The sequence below is a fragment of the Monomorium pharaonis genome, chromosome 1 (genome assembly GCF_013373865.1).
Source record: "Monomorium pharaonis isolate MP-MQ-018 chromosome 1, ASM1337386v2, whole genome shotgun sequence".
In the NCBI taxonomy this organism is placed as follows: Eukaryota; Metazoa; Arthropoda; class Insecta; order Hymenoptera; family Formicidae; genus Monomorium; species Monomorium pharaonis.
This window is the reverse complement of record NC_050467.1, coordinates 39192898-39213876: the sequence shown is the minus strand read 5'-3', so window position 1 is coordinate 39213876 and position 20979 is coordinate 39192898. Positions and strand designations below refer to the sequence as shown.

The 20979-nt window shown below is 32.7% G+C and overlaps 6 protein-coding genes across 11 annotated transcripts; 3 read left to right on the top strand and 3 right to left on the bottom strand.

The window, feature by feature from the left end:
- The first annotated feature begins 113 nt into the window (after positions 1 to 113).
- LOC105839563 (DNA polymerase delta catalytic subunit) lies at positions 114 to 5077 on the top strand. Its single transcript, XM_012685971.3, has 13 exons — positions 114 to 346; positions 771 to 870; positions 1005 to 1116; positions 1225 to 1397; positions 1472 to 1731; positions 1823 to 2049; positions 2121 to 2287; positions 2369 to 2614; positions 2690 to 2992; positions 3066 to 3536; positions 3685 to 4091; positions 4193 to 4846; positions 4973 to 5077. The coding sequence occupies exons 1-13, from the start codon at positions 282 to 284 to the stop codon at positions 5067 to 5069; spliced, it is 3282 nt and encodes a 1093-aa protein (XP_012541425.1). The 5' UTR covers positions 114 to 281; the 3' UTR covers positions 5070 to 5077.
- An 11-nt stretch (positions 5078 to 5088) lies between these two features.
- LOC105839567 (ADP-ribosylation factor-like protein 1) lies at positions 5089 to 7908 on the bottom strand. Its single transcript, XM_012685977.2, has 5 exons — positions 7763 to 7908; positions 7485 to 7584; positions 6786 to 6902; positions 6429 to 6540; positions 5089 to 6286 (listed from the first exon to the last, which is right to left on the bottom strand). Exons 1-5 carry the CDS (start codon positions 7764 to 7766, stop codon positions 6077 to 6079), a joined length of 543 nt encoding a protein of 180 aa, XP_012541431.1. The 5' UTR covers positions 7767 to 7908; the 3' UTR covers positions 5089 to 6076.
- A 138-nt stretch (positions 7909 to 8046) lies between these two features.
- Positions 8047 to 9999, top strand: LOC105839568 (signal peptidase complex subunit 3). The gene is made up of 5 exons (XM_012685978.3): positions 8047 to 8509; positions 8899 to 8972; positions 9182 to 9270; positions 9560 to 9663; positions 9760 to 9999. Exons 1-5 carry the CDS (start codon positions 8367 to 8369, stop codon positions 9887 to 9889), a joined length of 540 nt encoding a protein of 179 aa, XP_012541432.1. The 5' UTR covers positions 8047 to 8366; the 3' UTR covers positions 9890 to 9999.
- Positions 9986 to 11692, bottom strand: LOC105839566 (zinc finger protein 330 homolog). The gene is made up of 6 exons (XM_012685976.3): positions 11548 to 11692; positions 11297 to 11467; positions 10968 to 11199; positions 10721 to 10885; positions 10579 to 10647; positions 9986 to 10475 (listed from the first exon to the last, which is right to left on the bottom strand). The coding sequence occupies exons 1-6, from the start codon at positions 11665 to 11667 to the stop codon at positions 10276 to 10278; spliced, it is 957 nt and encodes a 318-aa protein (XP_012541430.1). The 5' UTR covers positions 11668 to 11692; the 3' UTR covers positions 9986 to 10275.
- A 74-nt stretch (positions 11693 to 11766) lies between these two features.
- On the top strand, positions 11767 to 16527 carry LOC105839564 (helicase POLQ-like). 5 transcript variants are annotated; one of them, XM_036282423.1, is made up of 16 exons: positions 11767 to 11898; positions 11999 to 12763; positions 12834 to 13009; positions 13093 to 13269; positions 13328 to 13427; positions 13537 to 13733; positions 13830 to 13975; positions 14065 to 14299; positions 14374 to 14514; positions 14617 to 15028; positions 15095 to 15252; positions 15336 to 15431; positions 15510 to 15683; positions 15784 to 15897; positions 15986 to 16120; positions 16194 to 16527. In XM_036282423.1, exons 2-16 carry the CDS (start codon positions 12013 to 12015, stop codon positions 16284 to 16286), a joined length of 3105 nt encoding a protein of 1034 aa, XP_036138316.1. In that variant the 5' UTR covers positions 11767 to 11898; positions 11999 to 12012; the 3' UTR covers positions 16287 to 16527. The 5 variants fall into 5 exon arrangements, with proteins under 5 accessions (XP_036138316.1, XP_012541427.1, XP_036138320.1 ...); XM_012685973.2 differs by having other exon boundaries at positions 14617 to 15252; XM_012685974.2 differs by having other exon boundaries at positions 11774 to 11911; positions 11985 to 12763; positions 14617 to 15252.
- Positions 16528 to 16657: 130 nt separating this feature from the next.
- LOC105839560 (ribosomal RNA-processing protein 8) lies at positions 16658 to 18938 on the bottom strand. 2 transcript variants are annotated; one of them, XM_028191294.2, is made up of 5 exons: positions 18534 to 18938; positions 17827 to 18182; positions 17413 to 17754; positions 17100 to 17336; positions 16658 to 17026 (listed from the first exon to the last, which is right to left on the bottom strand). In XM_028191294.2, exons 1-5 carry the CDS (start codon positions 18609 to 18611, stop codon positions 16813 to 16815), a joined length of 1227 nt encoding a protein of 408 aa, XP_028047095.1. In that variant the 5' UTR covers positions 18612 to 18938; the 3' UTR covers positions 16658 to 16812. The 2 variants fall into 2 exon arrangements, with proteins under 2 accessions (XP_028047095.1, XP_036138325.1); XM_036282432.1 differs by having other exon boundaries at positions 17413 to 18065; positions 18534 to 18937.
- Positions 18939 to 20979: the final 2041 nt, after the last annotated feature.

Here is a 20979-nt window from a genome sequence, read left to right as displayed (position 1 = left end):
ATTAACATTAAAAATGTTTATATTTTTTAGCATTTTAAAATCTAGAATGTGTCAATATTTTTTTTATTTCTTTTCAGTTGTTCGATTGCTCCAATAGCGTCTTCAAGACTGACAAAAGGAGATTTATATTGGCTGCCCTGATAACTCTGACCATCGGAGGCGTCCATTCCGTCCCTGGCCTCAAATCGAAAACGTTCCCGCTTTTCTTCATATGATTGCGGAGTATCGCGTTATTTTGTGTGCATTATTTTGCTGTATCGCGACGTGTCACGACAAAAGACATGAGTAAAGTAAATCGGAAACAATCATTTTCAACAACTTCAGCGGCAAAGAAGCCCAAATTTAGGTGATTGTGTATTTTGAACGTAACGCTTGTTAACCTCTACGCTTCTATTCTCGTTATCTTTCTAGCTATTAATTTATCATGAAACTATTACGTTAGTTAATATAATTTTTTATGTTACTCTATTAAATATTTACACGTTTTATACCTATTTATCTAAATCTGAATTCGGTTTTCTTTAAAAGACGTGTTTTATCTTTCTGTAAATACATACATACAATAAATCTAAGAAAATATTTGTTTTTATCACATTATCCTTTTAATAAATATTTATTATTAGTATTGATTTGCATTTAATCACTGCTGTTTATAAAAAACTTGTTTATAAAAAAAATTACTTAACCTAATATTTAATAATATCCAATTTTTCTTATGTAAAACTAAAAAATTTTGAAATTTTTATATTCTATATAATCTTATCAAACAGAGATGAAGATGAGGAGAAACCGAGTTCATTTGAGTCAGAGCTGGCTACGATGGATCTTGCTGATGATGATTTTCCAGATGAGACACTGCTAATTGGAGAAGTATGTATGAATTATATTTCTGATATAAAATTAATTTTCCCTTTAATTAAATATATGCAGTTTATATTTTATATGTTGCTTGTAATATATACCACGATTTGCTATTTATCAATAATTCTCTCATATATACGCAGGGACCTGAACAGGAAAACACATCTGCGAAATGGAGCAGAGCTCCTCCGCCACCTTTGAATCCACAAGTTGATAAATTAGCATTCCAGCAAATTGAAATTGATCATTATATAGGTAATAACATTGTATTTTTCAAATGTATTTGTATATTAAAAATAACAGCAACTCTATCAATTATAAATATATCAATATTACAAAATTTATATGATTATATATATGTAGGTAAATCTCTTCCTGGAATGCCAGGTAGTAAAATAGGACCCGTACCGATAATGAGAATGTATGGAGTTACGGAACAAGGAAATTCTGTCTGTTGTCATGTCCATGGCTTTTGCCCATATTTGTTCGTATCAGCGCCATCGAATTTCACAAATAATCATTGCAGGCCATTTAAAGTATATTTATTTCGACAAAATTAATTTTCTTTGTATTAATCTAAGAAGTAATCGACATAAGAATCTCTATGTAGGAGGCTCTCAATCAAGTTGTGAAGAAGGATATGAAATCAAATCCTGATAACGTACAAGATGCCATTTTAGCAGTCGAATTGGTCTACAAACAATCAATGTATGGATATGGAGGAAGTGATAAACTGCCATTTTTGAAAATTACGGTAGCAGTTCCAAAATTAATAGCACCTTGCAAGAGGTTATTAGAACAAGATACAGTTTATACTGCATTCAATCATCATTATAGAGCATTTGAAAGCAACATTGATTTTGACATCAGGTAGTGAAATCTTATAACAATGTGTATCATTTTTTACATTACCTTTTTATCAAAATTACGTAACATTTATATTTGATCGTTTAAACACAAGGTTCATGGTTGACACATCAGTGGTTGGATGTTGTTGGATTGAATTACCATCAGGAAGCTGGAAATTACGTGGTCAGCATGGACATATGTTAGAACTGACTACACGTTGCCAATTGGAAGTGGACGTTGCATGGGATGCATTTATAGCTCATGCACCGGAAGGAGAATGGTCAAAATTAGCTCCATTTAGAATTCTTAGTTTCGATATTGAATGCGCTGGACGTGAAGGTAAAGATTGTCGTTACTCTTTTTCTTTTTTCTCCTCGGCTCTTTTCAATTCAATTACAAATTTTTTACAGGTATCTTTCCGGAAGCAAAACATGATCCTGTGATACAAATTGCCAACATGGTCATAAGACAGGGCGAACCTGAGCCATTTTTGAGAAATATTTTCACTCTCGATACTTGCGCACCTATTGTTGGTTGTCAAGTTTTGAGTTTTGACAAAGAAAGTTTAATGTTAGAGGTAAGCTGATTAAAACATAGAAAAAGTATATTTGGCACTGTGATAATTGTTTATTAAAGATGTCTTATTTTCTTTGGCAAGAAATGGGCTGATTTTGTACGACAATTAGATCCTGACATTTTCACAGGATATAATATAAATAATTTTGATTTCCCATATTTAATTAATCGTGCTCAACATCTCAATGTTAAGAATTTTAACTTTCTCGGACGGATAAAAAATATAAAGTCTGTAATTAAGGATCATGTACTACAAAGTAAACAGCTGGGCCGTCGCGAGAACAAATCGATTAATTTTGAAGGAAGAGTTCCATTCGATTTATTGCTGGTAAACAAATATAATATGAACAGGATTCTGTCTTATATCACAGCTTTAAAATATATAAATATATGTATTTTTAAGGTATTAGTCCGAGATTACAAGCTGAGGTCTTACACTCTGAACGCTGTATCATACCATTTCCTTCAAGAACAGAAAGAAGATGTTCAACATAAGGATATTACAGGATTACAAAATGGAAATGCACAGACACGTCGACGTCTCGCTGTATACTGTTTGAAGGATGCATACTTACCACTCAGATTATTAGACAAACTAATGTGTATTATTATATATATGGAAATGGCAAGAGTCACAGGAGTATCCATTTCTAGCTTATTAACTCGCGGTCAACAAATTAAGGTTGTTTCTCAACTTCTACGTAAGGTAATAAATTTATATATTTACAAAAAGAATTATCTCGATACTGATAATTAAGTGCGTTTATTAATGTTATCAGACCAAAGAAAAAGATTATTTGATGCCAGTGCATCAAGGCCACGGTACCGATGAGCAATTTGAAGGAGCGACCGTTATAGAACCTAAGCGTGGCTACTACAATGATCCAATAGCTACCTTGGATTTCAGTTCCTTGTATCCTAGCATTATTATGGCGCACAACTTATGTTACACAACATTATTAACCATTGCTAAGAAAAAGGAGCTCAATATTCAGGATGACCAAATTACCACAACCCCTAGTAATTCATTATTCATTAAGAGTACCATGAGGAAAGGAATCCTTCCAGAAATTTTGGAAAATCTATTGACGGCTAGGAAAAAAGCAAAGGCGGAGTTGAAGCAAGAAACAGATCCATTGAAGCAAAAAGTGCTCGATGGAAGACAATACGCTTTGAAAGTGTCAGCAAACTCCGTGTATGGTTTCACGGGTGCACAAATGGGAAAATTACCATGCTTGGAAATATCTGCTGTAAGTTGATCTTATTATATCTAGAAATATCTGCTGTAAATTATTATTATATGTATTTAATGAAGAGCACATTGATTAATATATCGTAGAAAATAAAGAATATTTGTAATAAGTATAATAATATAATAAAAAAATAATATAATTGCAGAGCGTTACTGCTTATGGGCGCACTATGATAGAAAAGACAAAGAAAGAAGTGGAAGATCACTTTCGAATAGAAAATGGGTACAAAAATGACGCGATAGTCATATACGGCGATACTGACTCCGTGATGGTAAAGTTTGGTGTGAAATCTATAGAAGAAGCAATGACACTTGGCAAAGAGGCAGCCGATTACGTAACATCTAAATTCATCAAGCCTATAAAACTGGAGTTCGAGAAAGTATATTTTCCATATCTCTTAATTAATAAGAAACGTTACGCCGGCTTGTATTTTACAAAACCCGATAAGTATGACAAAATGGATTGCAAAGGTCTTGAAACAGTGCGCAGAGATAACTGTCCATTGGTAGCGAATATGATGAATACTTGTTTGCAAATATTGCTCATCGAAAGGTATGTTATTTCATTTTTATGTTCAATTCAAATGCTTCTTCACACTTATTTATGTTATAGATAAGTAATAAGTAATGGAATGTAATGTGTATGAATTACAGAAATCCACATTCTGCCGTGGATTATGCCAAGCAGGTCATTAGCGATCTTTTGTGTAACCGTATCGATCTATCACAATTAGTCATCACGAAGGAACTGACGAAAACTGATTACGCTGCGAAACAGGCGCACGTTGAGCTGGCGGCGAAGATGAAAAAACGAGATGCCGGAAACGCGCCGAAACTTGGTGATCGAGTGGCGTACGTGTTCACAAGCGCAGCTAAAGGCACACCGGCATATCAAAAGGCGGAAGATCCCGTGTACGCACTACAAAATAGTATTCCGATAGATACGACTTATTATCTAGAGAATCAATTGGCAAAACCTCTTGTACGTATCTTTGAACCTATCCTTGGTGAAAAGGCTGAGTCGCTTCTCCTGAAAGGAGATCACACACGCACGAGATGCATTGCTACCTCGCAAGTTGGAGCACTGGCAGCTTTCACACGTAAAAAGGAGACTTGTTTGGGCTGTAAAGCCGTTTTACCACTAGACAGGGAAGACAAGGCAGTATGCAAGCATTGCGAACCAAAAGAAGCTGAGCTATTCCACAGTGAGTTACAAGATCAGCACAAACTGGAAGAGAAGTTTTCAAGATTATGGGCGGAATGTCAAAGATGTCAAGGGAGTCTTCATCAAGAAGTTATATGCTCTAAGTTAGTTGTATCAATTAATACTTTTTTAAAATAAGGACATTTTTATGTAAATTAAATATATTTATATTCAAGAGAGTAAATATGAATATGTGCTCTAAAAATAATTATTTTTAAATATATTTTCAGCCGGGACTGCCCAATATTTTACATGAGGGTGAAATCTCGAATAGATATGGCTGCAAAAATTAAACGAATCAAAAGATTTGGTGTGCCAGAATGGTAGTAAAAAAAGCAATCGCATCTCGCATTGGTAGGTTCATTTTATAAAAGCTATTATTATCTACTACAAACAGCAAAATTGTTATTATTTACACATAGTGAGTTTAACTATTACGAAATAGTATCTATATTTTTTTTTATTATAAAATATTGAAACTCAGTAGATTATTCAGTAAATATAAATGCATATTGGAAAGTATTAAAAAGTATAAATCGTGATTTACTATTTAATATAATATTGTTGTCAGGTGGTAAAAATGATCTCAGTTCAACTAGAATTTAACTCAAGGTGAAACTTGAATATGATTATCACTTTTAGCACCAATGTGATTTTTTCACGGTACAGAATTAATTTTATTTTGTTTATACTGTGTAACAATTTGTATAAATGCTAGGATGATGTGTTGCGCTTATATCCTATCCACTTTTAATTTGTTTTACTCATATTATTGAAAAGTTTTTTTACAATTTAAGATACATTAAGACGACTATGTTATGTATAAATATGATCTAAATGTTTAAAGTCTGAATTTTTGTTTTGAACTTTTTTCGAATATTCATTCTTTTGTTTGGTAATCGAGTTGTATTTGATAGCAATATACTTGTGTTCTCATTACAAATAATTCTATATCAATTTCATTTATCATGAATATTAAATAGTAAGATAATTATTTAAATTAAATTATTGATTAAACGTTACGCATAGCAGCGTACGAGATATCTGTAGTGCAAAAAATTCTAAGTTTAAAAGAATACTTTAAGTTTATTAAATTGTATAGAAAGATAAAATAATCTATCATTGTTTTTTAGCATTACGAAAAAGTACAGTAATTCTTCGAATATTCCTTGCTGTAAAAAATTGCAAAGAAAATATTTAAAATATATTAATTACAATAAATAAACAAAACATCGCGTGCTCGGCGACAAATCGACGGCACATTTAGAGCGACAGTCGTGTGTGACTAGTCCCCTTGTAAGGCTTGAATATAAATAACATAGACATAATATTGATCATTTTCTACTCTGTAGCGCGTTCGACAACCAGTCCATGGCTTGATCAAGCCCTTCGCCCTTCGTCGCGGAAGTTTTAAATATTTGGAAGGTTCGGTTTTTGAGAGCGTCCAGTCCAAGCGCTTGATGGACTTCTGCGACACTGAGGCATCCCGCCATATCCTGTTTATTCGCCAGTACCACCAAGATCGCACCTTGTAACTCTTCTTCCTATTTAAATATTAGATACATTCTTAATTTTATATTTTTTTGTTTAATATAACCATTGATATTAATATTAAAACAACAAAATAAAAGTCTTTTTTTAAAAAAAAAGTATACAGAATCGTTAATTCGACAAAATATCATTTACTTGTAACATGAGAATTAATTCGTCCTTTGATATGCCTATTCTATCTCTGTCTGCCGAATCTACCACATAAATTATCGCGTCTGTATTGGAGTAGTAACACCTCCAGTATGGTCTGTAAATATATAATAGATAAAAAGATATTTTTAATATATTATATATATATATATATATATATATATATATATAATTAATTTTATATATTGAATTATATATTATCTTAATAGATATAAATATGTAAAAGATAACTACTAACGATATATGTACATATATTAATGAAATTTAGAAGAGAAAGTTTAACTTATAAATTTCTAAGAAAAATCAACTTTTACACACACATACAATATAAGTTCGACATACCGTATACTAGTCTGACCACCTAGATCCCACACTTGAAACTTTAAATTTTTGTAAGTAACTTGTTCTACATTGAATCCTATAGTTGGTATTGTGGTTACTACTTCGCCTACCTGTAACCTAATAAATAATTGGTTCATGTTTCATCATTGTAACAATAATATATTTAGGCATTTGTATTTCTCTTCTCCCTTCCCCATACAACTAAAACATATTCAATATTCATATCATTAATGTATAATTATATAAAAAATAGTGTACAAGACATGTTTAATTTTCCAGAGCTGACAGCAAACTTTGTAATGTGGTAATATTGAGTCTGCTTAATCTGTAAGGCCTATTTATGACTAAATTCTAAAAATTAGAAACAGATCAAGAATAAGTTAAGCAATCAAAGTAAATCTACATTGATAGAAATGGACAAAACAACATAACTCATATAAAAAAGAATGAATACTAAATATATTTTAATAATAGTAATTCAAGATATAGAATTGATGATAGATGCAGTAGATTTACTATCAGTAAGTTTCAGGGAATTAAAATAACACCAAAAATACAAAGATAACTTCAAGATGAAAATGTGGAAAGAATATAAAGATAACTTTAATCCGTGAGAAAAATGACTAGTGATAGATGCATTATGTAAATACAGATGACAGTCAGTCATCGAGGGAGTTTGAGACACTGTCGAAGGCAAACCTGTACAAAATTGTGGTTTTGCCGGCGCCGTCCAGGCCTAGGATCAGGATTCGCATCTCGCGGCTGCCGAGCAGGTTACGGAAATAGCTGAGCAACCCACCTGTAAGAAGATACATCGTCAGAATCTCGAGCGAGTGCGTGTCGTAAAGGCGACAACCTCTCTTGTTCTCTCTTTCTCTCTCGATAGTTAAACATGTTAACATAGCGCCGAATAAATTTCGGCCGAAATTTCGCGGAACAGATGCAGCACACTGGGAAATAGCGCGTTCTCGACTCACCCATGTTGACGTATCGTTAACTCCGAGTCATACAGGACCGTCCGATGTTTATTGTCAAACTTAATAACCATAAACGTGTCCAGATAACCGGGCCGCGACACCCTTCCTTACTTCGCGTATACCAGCGTAGTATGCCGACCTATTTCAGTGCGGTTCACCCGCAAGATCGCCAACGTTTCAACGCGAAAAACCAGAATTTTAGAAATCACCAGACAAACTGGTCCAGATTCAACCCCTCTGTCCGGTTCGTCCGCGCGAACGATTGTTGCTCCGTTTTTTTTTTCTTTTTAGAATTCGATGCGTTCTTAAATTCATCGAAAAAAATTGTTTTAATCATTCGTCAGTGCGCTTTGTTTCTCTCTCGCAAACGTGAGCATATCTGAGCACATCACCATCATCGTTTGGCGACGAACGACGTATGGATTCATTTACGAACGTAAACCGGTGACTGTCACGTTGCGAGCCTGCTGACGTTGAAAGGTTCCGATCGGGGAAACAATGCGCGTTGGTTAGAATTTCGTTGATCCCGCACAGCTGTATCGATTAAGGCATTTTAATTTAATAGAAACACCACGATTATCGAGGGATTATTAACGGCGCGATAATGCACACTTTTCTAACACGAGGAAATGCTATCTTGGCGTATACGTTGAGTGTATCGGCTTTCCTCACATTTTGCTGTTTTCTCTCAACAGTATTTATCGATTACAGAGCGAACGCAGCATTAAATACGGTTAAAGTTGTTGTGTAAGTGTCGAATGTGAATATATAAGTTTATTGTATTATACAGTTTATTACACAATTTATTATATTTCAATTAAATCGTGCTTACGTTTCTGTCAAAGAATCCATATTGTACTCCATTTTTATCAATTAACTTCATCGCAGTTTAATTTACTTATCTTTTTCTAATTCATAGAACTGGAAGAGGATAAAAAGTAAATTAAACTGAGATTAAAATTAATCCATATTATTAGAAATGGACATAAGTTGCAATAGTCTGCAAGAAACTAAATTTTTCTTTATGATCTAAATTACAAATATATCAAAATTTGTACTATGTTTCATGATATTAAAGATTAAACGTATTACATAATTTCACATATTTATAATTGTAAATATGTTTTATTTTGCAGAAAGAATGTGCCAGATTACAGTGCATCGAGAGAAAAAAATGATTTGGGTTACTTAACTTTTGATCTACAAACTGATATCCTTTTTGTACAAATGTCTCTGTGCAGTTAAAATTAAATTTTATTTGATTTGTTTAAATGTACAAGTTTATTTAAATCGTAGTTTATTTTAATTGTCATGCTATTGATAAAGAGCTGAATTTTGATAAAAATAACTTATTTCATAAAACAACATTACATTAAACTCATATATTTTTTAATTATATTTGCCTTACAAAATTTTTACATCTCACTCCATTGTTTAACTGGAACGTTAAGCAATTGTTTTTATACCTCACAGCAGAATATCAGACAGAAAATAATGTATTTAATCAGGTATGGGAATTTTACCGTATGTATCTTCTTACTTTGTTCAATTGCTTTTTTTTTAAGAGAGTATGTATCGTATCAAAAAGCATTACCAAAAATATAAAAATTTCATAGATTGTTATTATGTTTGAATATCTATCTAAAATTAATAAGCATAATTCTTTTATTAGTATAAGAATAAATTTGTAGGCTGAGGAACCTGTAATTTTCAAATTGTTATAACTTTTGTGGCATTGTAAAGAAAAACAAAACATAATTAAAAAGATTTAACTAATGGTATCATTTATATTGGCAGGTAGTACTATGGGACAAAATAGTTCTTCGTGGAGATAATGCTGTACTCGATTTCAAGAATATGAACACAAAATATTATTTTTGGGATGATGGCAAAGGCCTCAGGTAAAACAAAATTGATTGTTAAAGAAATAAAGCTTCTGTAATTTTTATGGACAAACACATAAACAGTAATATATATTTTACTTTTTGTTTTTATAGGGGAAATAAGAATGTAACATTAACGTTGTCCTGGAACATTATTCCAAACGCTGGATTGTTACCTAGTGTTAATGCTCTTGGTTCTCATACTTTCGCATTCCCGTCTGAATACACAACATTGCGCGTATAACGTATATTCAAATGTATACGTATTATGATTGTGTACTATAATATGATTTTGTAAGACTTATTTAAATTGCATAAAATTCGTGTACAATAAACAATGTTTATTTCTTCATGATTTCTTTATTATATTTAACAGTATATCTATATATTTTGCTCGGTATTAAATTTGCTGTATTCCTCGTATACATTTGTTTTAAATAGGATATCAAATTTAAATATTATACACATTAGATATATGAATACTTAAGGATTATAAATTTGATCTGTATTTTACAAAATTATTTAAATTAATCTTTAAGAATTCTCAAATTTCTTCCTTGTGCGTAATTCAACATTTTAATAATCGATATTTTATTTTTAATTCTTGCTTTGCATATCTTTGAATAAGTGTTAAGCTTTATTTTTATTATCTGGAGTTTCTTGTATTTTAGTCTCTTTCTTTTCTTCATCTGTACTTGACGATTCATCATCATCATCATCGTCGTCATCATCATCTATATCGTCATCCTCATCATCATCGTCGTAGTCATCATCTTCATCTTCATTATCATTAGCATAACTAGTAGTTCCATAACAAGACTCTTGATTTTCTGCCGCAAAGAGAAAATATTCACTCAAAGATATTACAACGTAGATATATAAATATTCCAAAATTCAAATTTTTATTAGAAACAGAAAAGAATCTTGATTTACCATAACTGTTTTCATCGTCAGATTCGGATGGACCACCTTGGTTCTGTCTACCAAACTTGTGACTTCTCGCTTTAAAAATGCAAAACAAATAAACTTATCTAATAAATAATATAATTTATATGAATATTCTATCAATGCTTACTAGACATGCTTAGATCCTTTGTTTGTGATGTCTCATAGCTGCATTTTGGACAAGGAATAGCCTTATTCTTCTCGTATTTAAAACCTTTTCTACGAACATGATCCTCACAATAGCATGTCTTACACCTAAGACAAGAATACTGTCCCAAACGATTACATGATTGACCTACAAATATATCAAATTAAGTATAATTAAAATTAAATTTTAAAAGATGTGCAATGTTCCTAATATACATCGCCACTATTACATTTAAAACTTTCTGCCTCCAATACTTGGCACGACGCTTGATGCTCAAATTGATCATCTTCGCATAAGAAGCAAGCACAAAATGAGCATTTAAATATCCTTCCACCATGATCCCAAACACCTCTCTCGCATTCCTGACAAACAGCATCTGTCAGTGGACAGATACAAGCATGAGTGGTGAGGCAACGTCTTCCGTGGCATACCCATGCTTCGCAGTGATCGCATATGGCTCCCTAAGATATTTCGTTAATGATACCGTACAACTGATAAATATTTGCAGAGATAAATGTTTGACTCTCTACAACATAACAAAGACGTAGATTTACTTGCCACCATTCCTAATCCCGTGGTGAAGACGCCGGGATGACGTACCACGCAGTCACCTGTCTTCAGCATGCACTTGATCTTGCCACAGTGCGCGCATATGGGCAAACGCTGCACACTCTGGCAGAAGTAACAGAAGGCACGACTCTTTTGCTTCTTACAACATTTGTCGCATTCCTGTGACAATCGTATAAGATCATATTAGAAATGGAAGGTGTTTCTGTTGCTGTGTTGCATGTCTCAGACAAGGTACTCACCATCACGGAGTTGCAAGGAAACTTGGCTAAGTCAATCTGTTCCTTGGCAGCTCTGATCTCCTTCTGCCGGAGCTTCTGCTTCTCGGCCTTCTTCCTCTGCCCAGTCTTCTTCTTCGGCATTTTTGTTCTATCGACTAGATGCAGCAAACCCGAATTTTTTCGTCACTCCAGGATACCGCACGTTAATCACACGATTCACACGTGAGATCGTGATAGGTTATAGCGCATCGCTACGAGACTCGAGTGATCGATGTCGCGAGATTTTCGCACAGTGAATATGAACCGATCAGCTGTTTGATCAAGAGGAATTGTTTTCAATTCCATTCAATCTGGAGACTATCCGATGCTCTTGTAAGATATAAAAGTAATTATTTTGCGTTTTAGTTAAACAACGAAATAAAATGCAAAGGTAAATATATGTAGGCAAATTTGCAAAGATTCACTCTTTCAGAATTGATTTGCCAGATGGAAGATGCCGATAAAGAGAACTGCAAAATATCTTTGAAGAATGGTGAGTCGAAGTTGCCATACGCCGTTGAATCTCTGTTGATGCTGGATAACACGTTACTGTGCAACATAGAACCTGACAATGGATTGCACATCTCTTCAGAAACAACCAAGCCTATCCAAGAATTCAATGAATCGTCAGTACAAGCTTTCAAAAAACAGGAGGCAAGCAAAGCAACAACTAGTGTCAAAGTATTCCCCAACGTAAACGAATGGCAAGACAAAACCTTAATGAATCAAATATTTGCTCAATTTGATTCGCAAACAGAGGAGGAGATTGCTCCAGAAAGTTGCAATAACATCAGTAGTTTTGATATGTTTGATACATTTTACAAAGAGGATCCGAACTCTGAATTAGTCAATATAGATCATAATACTGAGGAAACATCCTTAGATCAATTACATAAAAATACTTTACACCAAGATGTTTTGATGAGTAATGCATCGTGTTTGCATATCACAAACTTTGGTGATTATACCTTGGAAGAGAGCGTTTTTAAAAGAGATAACACAGTTGGTTCACCAATTTTAAAAACCAAGTCTAGAACTTTAAATGAGTGTAAAATATTTAAAAAAAGATTACGTTTAAATGACGATGAATCAGTGTCCAAGGAGATGGAAAAGAAAACAAATTGTCTTTCATTTTACGGTTTATCAGACACTGTGAAAAAATTGATACAAGAAATTAAAGGAATTTGTGAATTATATCGTAAGTTTATATAAATAAAATTTGTAAGAAATTTCTTTAGATATAATTTTTATTGTTCTTTTTTATGTAGAATGGCAAGATGAATGCTTAAAACTGGCTATTAGAACCAAGAAGAATTTAATTTATGCTCTGCCAACGAGTGGTGGCAAAACCTTGGTCGCAGAGATATTAATGTTGAGAGAGATTATTTGTAACAAAAAGAATGCTATTTTTATACTTCCATATGTGGCTTTGGTACAGGAAAAGGTAAGACACACTTTAAGATTGATATATTAGAAAAACCATATATGAGTATATATGATTAATTAAGCCCAAATTCATTTATGCAGGTTCAATCAATGGCTGTACTAGCATTAAAATTAGGTTTCTTAATCGAGGAATATGCTGGTACCAAAGGACGTTATCCGCCAATCAAACGGCGAAGAAAAAACAGCATTTACATATGTACCATAGAGAAAGCATTAGGACTTGTAAATAGTTTAATAGAAACAAAACGTTTAACCGAGGTAAATTGAAATAATTAATAGTTGTTGTATTAGATTGTAATGACAAGAAACATTTTAGGTTGGTATTATAGTTGTTGATGAATTACATCTGCTTGGAGAATCTGGAGGAAGAGGAGCCACGTTAGAAGTGCTTCTTACAAAGATAATGTTCTTCAGTGGTAATTATAGATATTTATATAATTACATAGAAATTACATAGAAAATATGAATACTTTCTCTAAAATATGAAAGCTGTTTTTCTTTTAATAAAATACAAATTTTTTATAGATATAATACGTTTGATCGGAATGAGCGCGACGATAGGTAACTTAAAGGAAATCGCACAATTTCTTAACGCAGACACTTACACTCAAAACTTTCGACCAGTTAAAATAACGGAATACGTGAAATGTGAGAATGATATCTGGATAGTCGACTTAAATAGTGATGAAATATTAGTTGATATGAGCGTTAATGATTACAAGGTGATCTAATCAAATTATTTGCTTATTATTTGCAAGAGCTTGCGTATAAAAGACAATATCACATAATATATTAATATAGATAATTTTATTATAAAGTATACAGATAATATAGCTATGTTGGATCCAGATAGAATTGGAGGCTTAATAATGGAAGTCATACCAAATGATTCATGCCTTATATTCTGCTCAAGTCGTAAAAATTGTGAAAATGTGGCTTTATTGTTAACCAAAATCTTGCCTAAGTAATATTTTATCATATTTATTAATTTTTTACTAATTTTTTAGATTATTATATTATATAGATACATGCATTGAAGTTTTATTATTTTAGGACTTTGTATGATCACAAACTAAATGAAAAAAAAACCTTATTAAATGCCCTTAAGACTGAAGAAGGATTATGTCCCATTCTGCAGAAAACTATCAAACTAGGCATAGCCTATCATCATTCTGGTCTTACGTCTGAAGAAAGGCGTTTGTTAGAGGGTGCCTTTAGAGAAACTACTATATGTGTAATATGTTGCACATCGACTTTAGCGGCTGGTGTCAATTTGCCAGCAAGAAGGGTAATTCATTATTATAACTAGTAATGCACAAATAATGGCTAACATTTTCAGCTGCTAATATTGTCTTTTACTAGGTGATCCTACGTAGTCCTTACGTTGGAAATCAGTTCTTGAATTTGAGTAGATACAAACAAATGATAGGTCGGGCTGGTCGCGCTGGTATGGGAGTTTTAGGAGAAAGTATACTTATCTGTAGAAAATCGGAAATCAATAAAGTAAGAATTTGTAGAGTAAGATCGAAAGCGCGTGTTTTTGTATGTGCATATATCTAGTTATCTTAAAACTAAGAAATATATTACAGGTAATTTATATTACAGGTAAAAAATTTGTTGACTTCTCAGATGGACGACTCACTGAGTAGTTTATATGTAGAAAACGACAAGGGACTTAACAATTTGATTCTAAGTACAATACAATTAAACATGGCATCGACTAGATCTGAATTGCATAAATTGACAGCTACGACTTTACTCAGTATTCAACAAAATAGAATAGGCATTAATCTGAAGGAAATCACAGACGAAACGATAACGGCGTTATTAAAATGTGGCGTAATAAAAGTAAAGAGTAAAGGCAGTAATACTGGTAGTCGTAACGTGACTGTCATCATTCCGTCTCAAGAATCCACTTGTGTGAAAAAATTGCCGAGTAAAAAGGGAGTAAAAACGGTTATGTTTACAAGTGAAACTGAATTTCAGCTTTGTGATTTGGGACAAGCTGCAATGAAAGGTAGTGACAAGAAGTTTTTATTTATTTTTGCTTTCAAATGTATATTTCACAATGGATTTATTGCAGGGCCGATTGACTTAAAAACTGCATATACATTGTATGAGGATTTAAAAGCAGCTCAGAAGCATTTAATTTTAATCGACAATCTTCATCTTCTATATCTTGTCACACCTTATGACAGTATATCTCAAATCACTCCCATTGGCAGTATTTATTATGATGTGGTAATATTATCTACATTTTTATATATTAATGTTGCAAATAATGGTGTTATATAATATTATTTAATATTCTTATATTATTTAAGATAATGGAGTTAACTGAAAGTCAAATGCAAGTTGCTAGGCTTCTTGGAATAACAGAAGCTGCGGCCAATAAATTACGTGATGGTATAATACCCAAGGTGAGTTTATCAAATAATTGAAATTAATCTTTAAAAACATATTGCTTTAATTAGATAAGAAAAATAATTTTATTATAGTCCGTCGAGACGAGGGTAGTTCATAGATTTTATGTGACGTTAATAGTATACGAATTATGGAACCATCACACAGTTTATTCTGTAGCCGAGAAATATCAAGTTAATAGAGGTGTTATACAAGGTCTTTTAAATGCAGTCTCAATGTTTGCATCTTCTGTAGTTAGATTTTGCCAGGTAAATAAGTGAGTTAGTAGCCTAATAATTATTATGATGAATATAGTATAACCGAAAAAATTTCAAAATATATTATTATATCTTAAATTTTATTTTGTAGGAATTACCCGAGTTTTGGGCTTTTACTGAGATGTTAAACACATTCAGCAAAAAGTTATCTTATTGTTGTCCAGCAGAACTGGAAAAGTTGATGGAATTGCCATCAGTTAAAATAGTAAGTTATCAATTTTATGTCATTGTAACATTCAAATGTTTAGAGAACAAAAACTATATATACATTTATTTTAATTATTCTTTATCAGGGTAGAGCTCGTCAATTGTACAAAGCTGGCTATAAGACTTTGCAATCTATAGCGAAAGCTAATCCAAGAGAAATAAAGGAACACATTCCATATTTAAGTAATAAAATAGTCGCGCAAATTATAACCGCAGCAAAAGTAAGTCACATAATCTGTATTAATGAAAATATATTCGTTTTTATGTTATTTCATTAATTACGGTAAATTACAGCTTTTAATATTGCAAAGAGCGGAGGATTTAAAAGATGAGTGTGAAGATATATTAGACGGTATAAATATAAGTCAAATAGTAGTTGATTTATAAATATTAATAATAATTATTAAAAATATTTTTTCTAAACGAGATAAGTCTCATGAAAAAATTAATTTCATAGAGACCTGACAAAATGATAAATATAAATGAATTATATCTTCTTTAGAGAATGAATTGAAGTTAATTATGTAAATTTAAAATTATGAATTATATATAAATAATGTTTCGTATAATGATATAATTATGTCTGTTAAGTATTTATGTAATATTAATAAATTATTTTTAAACTGAATTACGATTTTATATATTATAAATCATACATAATTATTACTAGATATTAATTTTTTATAATGATAAAATTTGTGCCTAATAGAGCAATGTGTTTCAAAACATAATACATTGTTTAAGCAGACACATAGAATAATTATCCATATGATGTTTAATATCAACTTATTACTTAGAAGTAATAGTAATATTTTAACATAGTATGGAACATTTTTATAATAAAAACTTAGTTTTTTAAGTTTTATTATGTGTAAAAAATAAAACATTGTTGAAATAATACAATAATACAATGTTATCTTTTTTTATACAAACATGATTTTAGTGTGATTGGAGAGAGATTTTTTCTTTTCATGGTTATATCCTCTTGTTTCTTGAAATCCATAAAATAAAACAGGTTGTGAGACAAGTCTTTCCATGTATTTTTAAAACCGTAACCACGCAGCAATTTTATAAAGTCGTTTACGTTCTCGAATCTGCTTTCGACTTCGGCTATTTTCAAGATTCCACTAAATTTATTAAAATAAAAGCATTAATTTCTTACATTATCATCATTGAAGAGAGAATACTGTTATTACTTACTTGATTTTAAGAACTCTGTTAGCTTCCATTATATAATCGTTAAGATTAGATCCCATTAGAGAGAGACAAAATACGACAACATGGACGCTGTTCATTAGTAATGGAGTATGAGCCATATCGCAAGCTTTTACTTTGTTATTCAGAGCGATGAAATCAAATGAGTGTACTGTGTGAGGAACAGAAGTAGCGAGTCGTGCCTCACCACAACCAAAATCAGCAATCACATTGTCCACTGGCCTATATTTTATCAAGACATTGCAGTTTTCATATTTAAATAATAAATACATTTCTTTTAAAAATATAGTATACAAACAGCTTTTTAATCGACGATATTATAACATCCAGTGGATTTACTGCCCATTGTTCGAGTTGTTGCTTATATCCGGCATGATAAGCCAGGAAAGAATCAGGATCCTCTTTAAAGTAACGTTTAGATAGAGAACTGTTATTGGTGTACAATAATTCATTTATAAATCTGAATCTAGATGCTCTTAACTGTGTCATCATTCTATCTCTCAAAGTAAGTTGTGTAACTTTCTGCTTTGATTTCGATTTACTGGCAAGCATCTCTTCTAATTGTTTAATATTTATTTTATGTTTGTTCAGTTTTAATACTTCGTCAGGTTTAATCTGCTGTGCTTCTGCTTTAGTTGACATTTGTTTCAACTTTTTTTCATTTATCTTTTCAAGTTTTTTAATTTTCTTTTTTTTATGTTCAATATCAAGATTTTTTGCAGGCATTTGTAACTTTTTGTTTTTCTTTCTTGCATTATCAACCATTGTAACATCCTTATTCACATGATTAAGATTACTACTTTGTTTTTGTTTTTTATTTCTTTTTTTAATTTGTACTTTTTTAAATACCTCTAATTTTTTATTATCCTTTGAGTATTTTGTTGGAATATACAATTCTTCTGTATCTTTTACACCAAGTTTATTTTTAAAATTGGATTTGCTTGATTTTTTCTTGTTATTTTGCATATTAATAAAAGTATTTTTTATTATTTTATTAGATACATTTTGTTTCTTTAAATTATTGTTATGTATATTACTTAATGACTTTTTACCTTTCTTTCTTTTTTTCTAAAACAAAAACCAAAAATCTTGTCTTACAAAACTTGAAATAAAAGAAACTATGACATTAAAAAAGACTTATTAAACTTTATATTATTTAAATTTCTATATATACGTTGAATCACACATCTGAATTAAGTTTCATTACTTTATGATTATAACAAAATTCAATAACTCTTACATATATTTTAACGTCTCTAGAAAATGTATTTGTATTGCTATTTAAATTAAAAAAAATATATATATAATTATATATAAATGCTATAATTACAATTCTTTCGATTTTTCTAACAAATATATAGAATAACCTCATCAGTGTGTAGTATGAAGAAATTAAAAAATTACAAAAATCGACCTTACCTTCACGATGGACGTTCTCATATTAATTTTTACAGCAGGTGCTTGATTATTCTGTAAAGTATTTTTAAATTTCCCCATTTTGTTAAATTTAAAAAATCAATCTCTTAATGCAAACCACAATACAAACGTGCTCTAAAACTTTAAACGAAGTTTGTAATGTTTGTGTTACGAAGAAAGTATCTTAACCTCTATTAACTGATGAAAAGTGGGTAATAAAAAGCCACATGTGACGATCATTTAAAATTCGTTTCCCTTTAACCTGATCTCTAATCAACTAAGTTTTAACAGGTAGACCGCGTTCCGACAATCAATAAAATATGAATCTCGTATCTATGGGTTGTTTAAAGCAGAGTGGTCATCGCGTCGTTTTAGGTCTTTTAGGTTTTAAGTGTTTTCATCCATCAGCGTCTCTATGTGCATAAAATGTGCACATTGAACTATGTAGTCAAATATCTACGAATCCCGTAGGTAATGTGCGTAACTTAATTTTTAGGTCTCATCTATGCTATGTCCACGTTTATTTGGTTCTGTTTCACGCTATACCCGTAAATTTTACAATTATATGCATTCATATTTTAAATCTGTTTTATGCAAATGTGCATAATCATGTTCTATAAAAAATGTGCAATACTCTGACACTGTACAGATATAGCATGGAACAGAACCAATATTTTATCTCGCATCACGTTTACCACATATCACTTTGTTCCACATATACGTGATATAAATTCAAATAATTGATTTGATAAAAAATCACTCACCGATTGCTGTCGCTGCTCCTGCTGCTACTGCTGACATTTTCCTTTGCCGCTTTCTGCTGATATCCTGCTATTCTCGAACCGCATATTAATAACGATCGCTCGATAATTTATTTGGCACTCCCGATATTACGGATAATATGTATATCACACACGAGTAAAACGTAAACCGCGCGCGAGAATTTTACTTGGCGCGACCGTTACATTTGAAAAAATACGTGAAATACGCGAAAATCAACACGGCACGAAAGTAACACGTAACTTCGTGGGAACGCAGGCCAAGGAAAGCAGTGAGAAAACCGTTTGAATGAAAATTACGCGCCGAGATACAATTAACGAACGGAGACAAATTCGTTTCGAGAATTTCGTATGCTCACACGACTAGTAGCACTTCACTTAATTGGCACTCGTGATTTCTACCGAATGTCCCCTTCGAGCAAATACTTAAATTTGGTCGAATGCGCACGCGAACACTTTACACGAAACTGAAGGGAAACGCACGATGCCGCGCTTTACACGTAAATACGACCTCTGCTACGATCTCACATGGCTCGCGGGTCGTCTGTTAGTGCGACGGCATTCTCGACACAACACCGTACCTGCGCACAATGAATTCTGAATATCACACGCGAGACACGCACGGAATCAACGGAACGTCCGTCCAATGCGTCCGACTGGCGCTGGAGCGCGGAGCAACATGGCGGCGGCCAGCGGCGTACGTGACTCAGCGGTAGTCGGCGCAGGCGCGGCGGTCAACCGCCTAGCAACGCCGAGTGGCGCCGACTAGCGCCGAATACCGCCGAGTCTGCCTGCCAGCAGTCACGTACGCACTCCAGCGCCGGTAAGACGTTCTGTTGATCCAGTGGGTGTCTCACGTTTCAGAATTCATTGTGCGCAGGTACGATGTTGTGTTAAGATTACCGTCGCGCTAACAGACGACACGCGAGCCATGTGAGATCGTACGAAACAGAGGTCATATTCGTTTGTAATGCCGAAGGCAGAGAACGAGACGTAGGTGTCGCAGTCGTAGTCATAGGGTAAGGCAGAGAAAAGTCGTAGTACACTATTCTAGATTCTAGATTATTCTAGAATAGTAGTAATATTACGACTTACTTTTTCTCTGCCTTACTCTACGACTACGACACCTACGTCTCGTTCTCTGCCTTCGGCCTAAAGCGCGGCATCGTGCGTCTACCTTCGAGTGAAGTGTTCGCGTGCACATTCGAGTAAAGTGTTTGCTCGAAGGGTCGGTAGAATATCGCGAGTGCCAATTAAGTGAAGTGCTAGTAGTCGTCGTGCGACATACAAAATTCTCGAAACGAATTATCTTGGCGTGTGATTTTCATTCAAACGGTTTTCTCAGCCTGCGTTTCCACGAAGTTACATGACGTCATGTTACTTTCGTGCCGTGTTGATTTTCGCGTATTTCACGTATTTTTTCAAATGTAACGGTCGCGCCAAGTGAAATTCTCGCGCGATTTACGTTTTACTCGTGTGTGATATATTATCCATAATATTCGGGAGTGCCGAATAAAGTATCGGGCGATCGTTATTAATATGCGGTTCGAGAATAGCAGGATGATGTCAGGAGAAAGCGGCATCCATGGAGCGACTCGGTATTAAATATACTATTTTTTCAAGTGATACATTTCTTTACCTGCTTTTGTGTTTGAGTTTAGGAATAATAT